This window comes from Melospiza melodia, chromosome 14, assembly GCF_035770615.1.
Source record: "Melospiza melodia melodia isolate bMelMel2 chromosome 14, bMelMel2.pri, whole genome shotgun sequence".
Taxonomy (NCBI): Eukaryota; Metazoa; Chordata; class Aves; order Passeriformes; family Passerellidae; genus Melospiza; species Melospiza melodia.
Window position 1 is genome coordinate 2,574,775 of NC_086207.1, and position 12,105 is coordinate 2,586,879.

At 49.6% G+C, this 12,105-nt stretch overlaps 1 protein-coding gene across 1 annotated transcript in view; it reads left to right on the forward strand.

Moving 5' to 3' along the window:
* Positions 1-12,105, forward strand: part of FGF18 (fibroblast growth factor 18) — a 65,909-nt gene that overhangs the window by 12,225 nt on the left and 41,579 nt on the right. The window contains exon 3 of the mRNA XM_063168342.1: positions 10,866-11,046. Coding sequence (XP_063024412.1) covers positions 10,866-11,046 — 181 coding nt within the window. The remainder of the gene's footprint in view (positions 1-10,865; positions 11,047-12,105) is intronic.

Here is a 12,105-nt window from a genome sequence, read left to right on the forward strand (position 1 = left end):
GGGAATGACAGGCATTGCCACATGCTGCTGGTTCCCTCCTTGGTGATCCCCAGAATGGCCTTTGGTTACCCTTGGGTACAAACAGCTGTGTATTTGTATGGTGTGGATTTATCCTGTTTATAAATAAGCTTCACTCTCCAAAGTGAGTGTCTCTTTGTCATTACTGTGTTTCCTAGAAAGAAGGTGGGGGAAAAAAAGTAGAAAAATTGGGACTGGGGAGGACCCAAGGCGGAACTGGAAATTGCTCACTGCCTTTGAACTCTGTGCCTGGAAACCCATCTGCAAAGCTGGGCCTGTCCTCACTGGAGGATCCACAGAGCTGTTGTGGCTCAATCTGCAGCCATCTCCATCTCTGATGCCAGTGTGGAAACTTCCAAATGGGATTGTTTGATCAGGATTAAGTGGGCCCCAGAGTTGTCTTTGGCGCTTGAGGGTAACTGGTGCTGGCAGGACCCACTGGGTGATTGTTCAGCGCTAGAACTGGACACTGGGAAAGCTCTGACTCGATGGTGATGCTGAAAGCAAGTGAGATACCTGTGCCAGCTGTACATGAACTCCCTTGAAAGTGGAATTAGTGGAGCTGAATGTTGCCTGCATCTGCACATTCATTTTGGGTGTGCCCAGCCAGGGGCTCAGTGAGCTGTGCCCTGAGTGGCCCTGCTGGGACATGGCAGGGCTCAGTCCCTGTCCCTCAGCCCATGGAGGGGTTCCTGCATCCCGAGGGCTCCAGCCTGCCATGGAAATGTGTTTGCACAATTAGCGTGGCCCCCTCCTTCCCTGGGAGCAGAATGGTTTATTGATTTCTGTGGCCCACTCACCCCCACCTATTCAGCAATAATGACCCTTCCACCCCAACTCTAAATCATCCCAGCATGCCTCGCCCCTAAGCCCTCTAATCTTTTTGGGTTGTTGTTGGTATTTATGCTTGTGGAGGTTTATGATCTGTCGGTGCTGGCTGCTGAAATGCTTTATTTATCCATAGGCTGGGCCACACAGGGAGCGTCCTTATTCTGGTATCATGTTCAGGATGCTGTAGTTAAGGGTTGTGTCAGCACTTCCATGCACAAATCTTGTTATTCAGGGGTTTTGCAATTCCGTGGAAAAGCAAACCAGTGACCTGGCATGGCAAGGGGAGGCTCGAAGGCAAACATGAAAGCCCAAAAACCCACTGCTCATTTAGGGATTATTGGATGGGCAACCTTTTTCCTTGAGGAAAGGAGCCAGAAACATCCTCCTCCCTCGGTTTGATTTTGTGCAAAGAAAACCCTCTTTTGTGTGCTTGTGTTGGGGTCAGATGGGGAGAGCACAGCGAGGCAGGACACGGGCTGGGATCCTCTTGGATGCTTGGGAACAAACCTGTAGCTGGTGCAGAGCAGAGCTGCCTTGTCCTCAGAACGTGTGGCTGTGGAGAGCTGGGGAGCCACAGCCCTGGAACAGCAGGTGATGGGTTTTATAAATGTGATTTATGGCCCTGTTAGTGCAGGAGCTTGTGGGCTTATAAATTATTTGGAGATTTCTCAGTGATAGAGGGAGTGTGGTATAAACAGGAGAGATAACAGGGCTTGAGAATGTATTTCAAAGGGCTTTTGGGGAGGGAGAAGTTCCGTGACTGCTGGCAGGGATGGGGTGGTCCTGGCTGTGCTGGAGGAAGAGCCTTTACAGACCAACCCAGCCAGTGTATTTTTTATTTCTCCCTGTTAATGCTGATGGGTTTTGTGGGCACTGCATGGACAGCCTGGAGCAGAGTTCATAACTTGGAGCAAAAATGCTCCAGGCATGGCCCGGGACAACAGACAGGGGCTGGCATTGAGGGTTCTGTGCAAGCAGAATTGATCAGTGCTCAGGCAGGAGCAGGCAGTGGTGAGGCAGTGAGGGAGCTGGCAGAAAAGATGGAGAGACAATTTACAAGGTGATACAGTGCCAGGACACAGGGAATGGCTTCCCACTGCCAGGGGCAGGGATGGATGGGATATTGGGAAAAGTGCTTCCCTGTGAGGGTGGGCAGGCCCTGGCACAGGTGCCCAGAGCAGCTGGGGCTGCCCCTGCATCCCTGGCAGTGCCCAAGGCCAGGTTGGACACTGGGGCTGGGAGCAGCCTGGGACAGTGGGAGGTGTCCCTGCCATGGCAGCATTGGAACCAGGTGATCTTTAAGGTCCCTTCCAACCCAGGTCATTCTATGACCCATCCTGTGGTTCCTCAGGAAGGGGACTCTGTCACAGAGGGAAATTAGGATGCCAGGCTGCTGCTGGATCCCTTTGTTAGCAGCTCCGGGGCTGGTGTGAATGGCAGGGACTCCTGAGGAGGCCCCTTCCCCTTGGCACCATTCCCACAGAGGGTCACTGGGTGTTACCTTGTCAGAACGAGCAGCAGTGGAACTGACTGGAGCTTAGTAAAAGATTTCCAGAGAGGACACTTGACAGAGGAAGGTGATGCTGGGATAATTCAGTCAGGTCCCCTGGTGTCTCTGCTGAATCAGCTTTTAGAGAAGCCATCTCTCACCTGAGGTCAGGACTTGGGAGCTGCTGTGGGGACAGTTGGTGGCCAGGTCTCTGTTTTCTTTGCAAATGCAATACAAAAAGGTATTTTGTGAGTTCTGCCCTGTGTGCACTGCTCGGTAGTTGCTGTGTTTTACCCTAGAGGGAGTTGCTTTTCTGCAGTGGGAGCAGGGATCTGTGTTCCTTGGAGGATGTCAGGGGACCAGATGAGAGGAGCTCCCAGGATGAGCACGGCATCACTGCTGAGGTGCTGCCCCTGCAAATGTTTATTCTCTTATGGGGAGGCTGGTCTTGGATGATCTTCCATCTCCTTCTGATGGCAGGGTTTTCCTGAGTAACCCTCAGGTTTCCTGAGTAACCCTCAGGTTTTCTGTATCTTGTGCCTTTGCTCCTGTTTCTGTGGCGGTCTCAGCTGGGCCGGCATCAAGCAGAAGAGCAGAGATGTCACCTTGAACCTGGCAGGCCCATGCTTCAAACTGACATTTTAAGTCCTTGTGGTGAATAACTCTGCCTTTTTCCAGGGTTTAGGAAATGCCTGACCAGTTTCAGGGTAGTGGGCTTGGGGTTTCTGCTCTGCCCTGCTGCTGTGGCCAAAGGGGTTTGCAGCAGGAGCATCTCCCCTGGGGAAAGGGGAGAAGAGGTCAGGGGTGCTTTGAACCTGGCAGCTTTCTCAGTAGTTGGACTCTGGTCCAATTGAAGAGGTGAACAAATTGCTGGTAAGTATTTTTAGTGGGGTGCTGCAGCTTTTGTGCCAGGAACACCCCACTGGGAGCTCTGCAGCCCCACTGCTGTGGCCAGCCAGGCTCCTGCAGCCCTGGGGACAGCAGCACCCTCGGGTGGGGCAGGCAGCCCCTCAGCCCTGTGCTCACCTGTGCAGAGCCACCTGTGCTAGGCAAGAGCTTAATTCCTGCTTACCAGGACAGGTTATTTCAGCAGGAGTGCTTTCTCCATCAAGAAAATTTGGTTTTTTGTTAAGGTAGGGGAGGCAGTTGTAGCATGCTGAGCTCCCCGGTCCATGGTTTCACAGGGGTTGGTTGGGGCTGTTCTGCAAAGCCTGTTGCAGATTTCTTTGCAGCAACACCAATGCTGTGAGGAGGGACAGGGACATGAAATGACTTCTGAGAAACAAACCTGTGTGTCCTGGAGTGAGCAGTGAGGACAGCAGCACGGAGCCTCTCAGGGATGGGGGGCCCAGCGTGGCCCACGTGAAGGGTGGAGGACGTTGCCACTGGTGAGCAGAGTGCAGGGGACATGGATGAGCACAGACACGTCCTCTGGAGCCCCATGCAGAGATGAGGGGCCAAGGCTGGAGTGGTCACACCTGTGTGGTGTCAGCCCAGACCTCCCTGGCAAGCCCTGGGCAGCGGCTCGGGGCGGCAGCGCTTGGCCAGGCGCAGGGGAAGGCAGAGGGACCACCCAGTTCTGATAAGGGCAATTTAGAAAGGAAGGGGAAGATTGTGAAAAGAGGGGCAAAGGGGCACAAAGGGAAGAAAAAACCCACCCCACTGCCGAACAAAACTGAAGATCAAGACTGCTGTTAAACACACTGCCTGTGAGGGAGGTCTCACCGTGCCTTTTCTAATCTAGAGCCAGCCAGGATTGTATTAACAGCTTCAACGCAATGGAACAAATTAATCCCTGATGTAATTGAAATCGGTGAGGTCTCACAATAGGTGAGTTTGACCCAGTGGGATAGAAATAGAACAAGTATTGGAATGAAGGAGTGAAACGAAGTCACACTGTTCAGCCATTGGTATTTCATTCCTAGAAACAAAGGCCAGACAAATGCAGAGAATACATGGCTCTGCTGGGCATGGTTGAAAGCTGCTCAATAATATCAAGCTTTGAAGGGATATTTCTGTGTGGAGAGGAAGTATATAGCAGAGATATAACAAGCATTAAAAAAGACAAAGAAAGAAAGGAAGAAAGAAAAAGCCCTGCTTGCTCCTTGCCTGATGGACAGCATGGTAAAATAATACCAGCTGTTAACTAATAATCATCACCATCATTATCATCAAGATATATCAGAATTGGAGAAAAATAAGAAAAAGAGTTAAGGTCTAAAGTGTATTTCTGGAGACTGGAACTGTCAAGAGCCCATGGCAAGCTGTGGCCTCTGGCAGATCTCCCTCAGCTGAGGTGCATGAGGTTGGTTTGGCCCCTTTGGTGCTGCAGCCCCAGGGCACAGCTCAGGGGCATGGGGGGCACCAGGGCTGCCCAGTGCAGGCAGCTGAGCTGCTGCTGCTCATGGTGACACTGTCAGTGAGGTGACCTGGGAGCTGCTGGCAGTGACCTGTTCTGAGCCAGCGAGGGCAGACAGGTGCAGGGGGAGATGAGAGGCAATGAGCCCCAGCTGGGCTCCTAAAAGCCATTCATCAAGGCTGAAACCCTGCTCTTCCCCAGGATTAACCATTTCCCAGGGTGCAACAAGTTTAGAATCTCAGCGTATCACACGTGGTGCATTTTCACAGTTCTGGCTACGGCTCATTCCACCATCAAAAGGAGAAACTTAGTTTTCTTGAAGGTGGCATCATCTTTCTCTTCTCAAATACTGATTGATGGGCCATAAAACATTCATTTCCTCAAACTCTCGGGTTCCAGTTGTTTGGCACTCCCTCCAGCCTCCCTCCTGGTTTCCTACCAGGCTCAGTAATACTGTGCCTGCCATTCCAAGGCCGACAGATGCATTGCTTTTGCAGTGGTGCATGGCTTGGACAGCCAGCGGCGTCTTGGAGCTGCTGGAAGTGTGGCTGGCTGAGTGATGGCTGAATTTCTCAGAGGTTGTGTGTTTCAGAGGGAACAGAGGTCTGGCACTGCCCAAGGAGATTCAATCTGCCTTTCTGAGTGTACAAGGCAGCTCTCTGGAGGAAAGGAGGCTTCGCTTGCAGAGCAGCTTTTGGATCCAAGTATGTGTCACCTCATGGAGCTGTGTCCCCTTTACAAGCCCTGGAATTGTGTTCTCCTTGGGTCTTATTTAACATTTCTGAAATCCAAAGGGATGGGCAGGCTTGACCCCCACATCACCCCATTTCCTTCTCCTTTTCCAGCTTTCTCACCAAAAAGAAATACCAAAAAGCATTTCAATGTAAATGCCATTGGTAAAGTTTTTTGAGTGGAATCTCATATCTGATCACTTTGAACAGCCACTTCCACAGTGCTCCATGCTCTTTGTCACAGACTATCCCAAAAGGTGCACAGTCACCATCCATGGTGACATCTCCCACAGTTTAAGAGTGCAGCTTAAATTTTTGGAAATTTATTTTTCAAGACAAAAATATTTTTCCATGGGTATTGGGAAGAAACAAACACCAAAGCAAAGCTCTAAGTTCTGTTATTTGGAAAGGCTTAGCTCCATTTGTGGAATCCTGGCACTGTTGCACCACGGCCTCTCTCCCATTGGATGTACAGAGCTTCACTGTGAAGTACCTTCTCTGCATATCTGAGCATGGAGCTGCTTTTCCAAAGCCAATGCTCCTAAAGCCACAGAAGGGACCGCACCAAGCACTGCTCATCCTCTCCTGTCTAGCTGTGGGAGGCTCTGTGACACGATGGTAACAACATCCTGGTGGTGGGCTGACTTTGCAGTGAAATGGAGGGAAAAGGAGTGCATTGTGTTTCAGTGTGTGCTGAGGGTGGCTGTCGTGGGGAGCTAGCAAATCCTGCTGTGATTTTTGTACAGGAATTCTGCCAAAGTCATGGAAGCAAAGTGGTTTTTTACTTGGCTTTGAGGGCTTGAGAGAGATCTGTCTTGGATTCCCTCTTGTTGACCTTATTGAGTTAACTTTCATGTGTTTAGAAGGTCATGGAGAAAATCATTAATATTAGGTTGATTTGATGGCTGAAAGGTAATAAGTATTTCCTGCTTATCAGATGGGGTTTGAGAGGACTTTGAATAGCCTGATTTGTTTATCTTTTGCAATCGGTATGGCCCTTAGCTAGAGGGATTTTGTATTCCTGGTTCAGCTGGGGGAATGACATATGGTTGAGTGACATAGGGAGCTCTCTATTGAGTGCTCTGTAGCATAAATAGCAAAACACCAGGAAATTCTCAAGTCCAGCTCCCAGCTAACTTGGGTATGCTGTGGGCCTTGGACATCTCATGCTGTAACGCTTTATGACATGAACAACAACAGATTAACATCCCCCGTTACTGGAAAGCTTGAAATAGAAAAATCCAAAGTGCTGGAGGTTGGTTGGGTGGAAAGCCAAATCCTGCAGACGTGGCTTGGCACGGCCAGGCTCCCATTGACCTTGGCGGGGCTGGGATTGCTCCGTGCACAGGAGGCATCTGAGAGTGCAGAGATGGGGCACGAGCCGTGCAGGGCTGACATCACAGAGCTGCTCTTGGAGCTTTTCTTGGATTAATGCACACTGAAACCTTAGGCTGCATCAGCAAAATGGTCCTTCCCTCACCCTCCTTCTGGGATTTAACAAAGAGGGCAGTCGTTCTTTAAGCTGAAGGATCATTGTAAAGCCATTTAAAATGAAATCCACTCTTATTTGAGACTCATTTAGCAAAAAAGCACATGAAAATCTCCCATTGTGGACTTGCTGGAAGACAGATGTAATTTCTGGTTCCTTTGGCTGTTGGGAAAGGAGGTTGAACTGAATGCTCCACCTTGAATGATTGGGCAAGGACAACAGACAAGGGAGAGCAGCTTCCTTTCATGAGTGAGGCATTTCTGTTGCTTCTGGGGCTGGAGGTGATGGTTATTTTTAAAGTAAATGCTGTTTATTCCCTTGTATAAACTTTGGACAGCCACTTGTATTTGTAGCTGGGTATTATCACTGAAAGGTGATAAATAGTGACAAATAAATAAAAAATGGATAAGAAAGTGATGGAAAAGGAAAAGAGAGGCAGAGTGAAAATGAAATGAAATTCAATGCTCTGATTTAACAGCTGGAATTTTGCAGGTTATAAATTGTTGCCAAGGAATGAGATGGAGTTACACAAAACCACTATCTTGAGATGCTGAAATCCACATGCACAGACAGCAGCCCATAGCAGCTGGACAGACGCCAGACAGGACAGAGCCCTGTGTCCCACAGTGCTGCTCAGGGGCTGGAAGGTGCACGCAGCCCTTCTCTTCAGGGACCTGTTGTGTGAGCTCTGGACCCAGGGTCTGTTTTGCTGCCTGTATGGAGTTGTGGGTGATCAGACTGAAAGGAAAAAAAGGGCCTCATTTTGTGTATGGTGTGTTATGTGCAGTAATAGCATTTCAATAGCCAAGACAAAAAAGGAAAACTTGCTTTGGTGAACAGGAGTGAAAGCCCTTCAGTTTAAGGGACTTAAAGACATTTCTGCATTCAAGTGTATTTGGTTGTGTACTTGGTTTCAGGTGACCTCCCTGACTGAGTGTTGGCCATCAGTTGCCAAATGAGACATATGTTACTAATTTTTATGAGATTTATAGAAGAGTCTCTCTTTTGGTATGTATACATGGACTTCCTTATCTCAGAGACGTTTGCTGCTTGAGGGAGGGTACCCTGTAGGGAAGGGGTCCTGTGAGAGTGGATTTTAGCAATGATCAAACAAGTTTTATCTCATAAAATCAACACTGCATGAAACTTTTTTTTTGGGTATTGATATTCTGTGCTACAGGCCAGATGCAGCCCAGGCTGGCATGGGTAATTCCCTTTGGCCACCCTCCAGCTGAGCATCCTGTTTCCACAGGGTGGTTAAGTGTGAGCTTATCTTTAAGCAGGTGGCTAAATCCGGGTGGTTTCACTGCTGCTCTTGCCACAGCTTCTGGCCAGGAGACAGCTCAGCTGCAAGGGGAGCCTGCAGCCTGTTCCAGGATTTCTGCCCTGGCTCAGAGCTGGGCACTTCTAGGGAAGTGCTGGAGTGATACAGGCTGGGCTGGCTGTGTTTCAGGGTCAGCATCACCTGCTGGTTCCTGCATCAGCTACCCCAGCTCTTGGCTGAGGGTGGAGCCAGACGGCTCCTTGGACAGGGGAAGAGGAGATGGCACCCCTGTGCTGCTGGTGCCCTTCTTGCAAAGGGAAGGGGTGCTTCATTAGCTGATCTCAGGCAGGACAGTGGTGACAAAGGGGTGTTGGTGACGTGTTGGAGCTGAGCACTGTGCAGGATGCTCATGGGTGCTCCTGGGCCCACCGAGGCACTGCAGCTACAGCCTCTGCACTGTGAGTGCTCCAGAGACAATTAGAAGATAATTAAAACATGTTTTGGAAAACAGATTGCATTTTCTGTTGGGAGTTTCCAAAAAAGCAAAGCAACCTGCCCTTCCCCCCACTTCAAATCCCACCTGTTTTGGTTTTTTCCTAGAAAAATGTGACATTCATTAACATGTGGTGAAAGCAATGTAACGACGTCATCTTGATTTAAAATCTGTTTTAAATCTTAAAATAATGGAGCCAGAATTTTAGCTGCAAGTAGCCTTGCTTTGTGGGCACAAGGCAGACTGTCAGCATGACTGGAACCTTTCTGGGTTTGGTAGTTCAGCATCTTTGGCAACAATGGGATTTGAAAAGAAAGGAAGAAAAGACATAGCAAGGAGAAAAATAAATTAATATGATTTGTGTCAAAAGTCAGGTGTAGCTGTGGTGCCTGGGGAGGGCAGGCAAGCAGAGCCCTGCTCTCTGCTGGCCAGAGCCCTGTCAGCATCCTAATGTGGCACCCTGCCATGCCCTCTGGCTAGGGCTGCTCCTCCTCCCACTGCCCAGCTCTGGGGCACAGCTCCTGGCCCCCCTATTTTCTGAGTGGGAAATATTGTGAGCCCTGTCTGTCACCTCTGACATCGCTGTGAATGTCCCAGCATTGCCCTGAGCCTCATTTGCCCAGCCTCTGCCTGTGCCTTCAGCTCCCTATGGGCTTCTGACAGCCAAATCAGAGACAAATCACTTTCTCCTCAAAACATCAATACCAGAATCCCAGATTTTACTAAGAGCACTGAAGGCAATCCCACAGCATCACTGGGAACCTCATTGCTGCTGCTGTGCTGAGCTTGGGCTTTGGCCCACGGTGCTTTCTGAAGGTCTGGTGCTCAGCAGCACTGCCTGCCTGAGTGAGCTTTTCTTCCTGCTGCAGGCCTGGGTGTTCCCAGGATAACTGGAAATGCTGCAAAGCTCTATCGAGGTTTTGACTTTCAGGTTTCTCTGTATTTGCTGGTATGAGATGATGTGCAGGAGGCTGAAGTGGGGCTCTTTGGTGTGTTGTGGCTACTTTCTTTGTGTTTTAGTCTGGAGTGGATCTGAACAAGGATTTATTGACCTTTTCCATTTTCATTGCCAGTTCCCTCCCCACACTGATACATCAGAACACTTTTGCTTGCAGGCCATGTTCCATGTCATTTGTTGTCCTGTAAAGTCTGCCACCAAAATGTTGCCATCTGTGAGTTTGGATGTTGTGGTGCAAATGCTCCACAGATCATAGATGGACAGTTCATGGAGCAATTTTGGGGCCTTCCTGTTGTTTGGGTGTGAAGAGCTTTTTGGGTGCATGCTGCCCAGTCTCCCCTTTGGGAAGGCATCTTGAGAGCAGTGGTGTTATTGGGTCCTCTGACCTTGGGCCAGTCAGGATGACTCTTTGGAAGGAAAAGTGGGACTCCTGTTTTGATATTTCTTGGGGATACTTAAAATAGGAAACAAAATGAAAAGTTTATGGTAATAATTAAGGCTGTAGTGAACTAAGGTTAATTTATTCCCTTGGCAGACAAACAGATGAGGTGGCTGAGGTTGTCAGACCCCTGCTGATCACAGCCACTGGTGGAAAAGCTGGTTTGATTCTCACCACTCCTCCTGTGGCCCTTTTGAGGTGGACAGAAACACATCCATGGCTGGTGATCATGGTTGTGTTCACCATGTGTTCTTCACTGCAGAGCATAGTTGTCAAACAATTAAGCTGTGGAGTGTACAAGCGTCACTTCTGTTGTAGTGGACTTTATGCCAGTCTGAAGTTCAAGTCCAGACTGCTAAGGGTAACACAAAGAGTTTTTTCCCTTGATGTTTTCCTGCAGTTATCTCAGAGAATCAGTGCAGCTGCTGAAGGTGATGCACCAAATCTCTGAGAAGAGTTCAGCTGTCTCCACTCTCCAGTTTAGGCCTGTGTCACCTGGTAGAGGCAGTGCATATGCAGTGGGGAGCCTAATTTATGGTCAGCATGGCTGACGAGGATTTAATCAAAGCAAGGATGAGCAGAAGTTTTTATTTGAAAACTCTCAGTTTGATTGCAATGGCCCAGGTTCGGTTTGCTGTGGAGAATCAACTCTGGGTGGCTGCTGACACTGCTGCCAAATGAAAGGCAGCCAAACCTGAGCCCCCCTTGGCAGGCCAGTGTGCAGTCCCTCTGCCCCAGAGCCTGCTGTGCTCATGCTCTGTTCTGCTCTCTCTCCCCACTCCCCACCATCCCAGATGTTTGCTGCTGAGGAGAATGTGGATTTTCGGATACACGTGGAGAACCAGACGCGAGCGAGGGACGATGTGAGCAGGAAGCAGCTCCGGCTCTATCAGCTCTACAGCAGGACAAGTGGGAAGCACATCCAAGTGCTCGGCAGGAGGATCAGTGCCAAAGGAGAAGATGGAGATAAATATGGTAAGAATATTTACTGGGATCCCCCAGACTTCAGGTCAAAGGCTTTAATCCAGGGTGTTGTGCTAAGAACCTCTTGGGAGAAAAGTAATAAGAGCAATGAAAAACAAAATAAAAGGAAAAATAACATTTCCAGGTTAAGAACATGAGATTTATTTTGCTGGTGCTGCCTCCCAGCTGCAAGCAGTTCCCACAATACTGCCATGCCCCAATTTATTGGTATATGGTTGAAGAAAAGAATGTCTTTCTCCCCGGGCCATGAGCTCACAGTGTGCTTACTGCAATTCATAAATGATACCTAAATTGGTGGTTGGGGAAGTCCTTTCCCCATGAACTCTTGGACTCGTGTTTGGGTGAATCCAGTGTTTGAAAGAAGCACTTTCTTCTTTTCGGGTGGTGGGATATTTGGTTTAAACTGAACGTAGACCTTGAGAGCTTTGAGAGTACCCCAGAGCTCAAGCTGAATCTCTTGAGTGTGTGGATCTTGCAGGAAAAACAGCACTCACCCTGTGCTGACAGCACATTCAGCTATTCTTGTTGTGATTTGCACACAAGCAACATGCTGGAAACGCCGCTAGAGCCTGGGCTATGAAAAATGCTGTAATTCTGGTTCATTCTGAGATGGTTTCTGCTGAGATGCTTTTACTCTAGTTGGCTGTTGGGAGGAGTTTAGGGCTGTTGAGAGCACTGGTCCTGTCTGTGTTTGGGATGTGCAGTTGAGAGCACTGGTCCTGTCCGTGTTTGGGATGTGCAGCCTGTGCGTTCCCGTGCTGTTGCAGAGGTGTGTGTGAGAGTTTGCAGGCTCAGCCACTCGCATGGGATTGTCTGGTGCAGCACTGGTGAGGTGGAGCCGAGCTTCGAGGAGGGCAGGTCAAAATCTGGGAGCGGTTGTGCCCTCGGGAGGCCTCAGGAGGGATGAGGCACACGCTGAGCACTGCGGGCAGCCGCTGCCACTGCAGGTGCGGGAGCTGTGCCGCGGGAAGCGACAGCCGGAGAGCGCCGGGCAGGGAGGGAGTGACCCCCAAAGCACTTGTGCGGGGTCAACCCCTCTCTCAGAGAAAG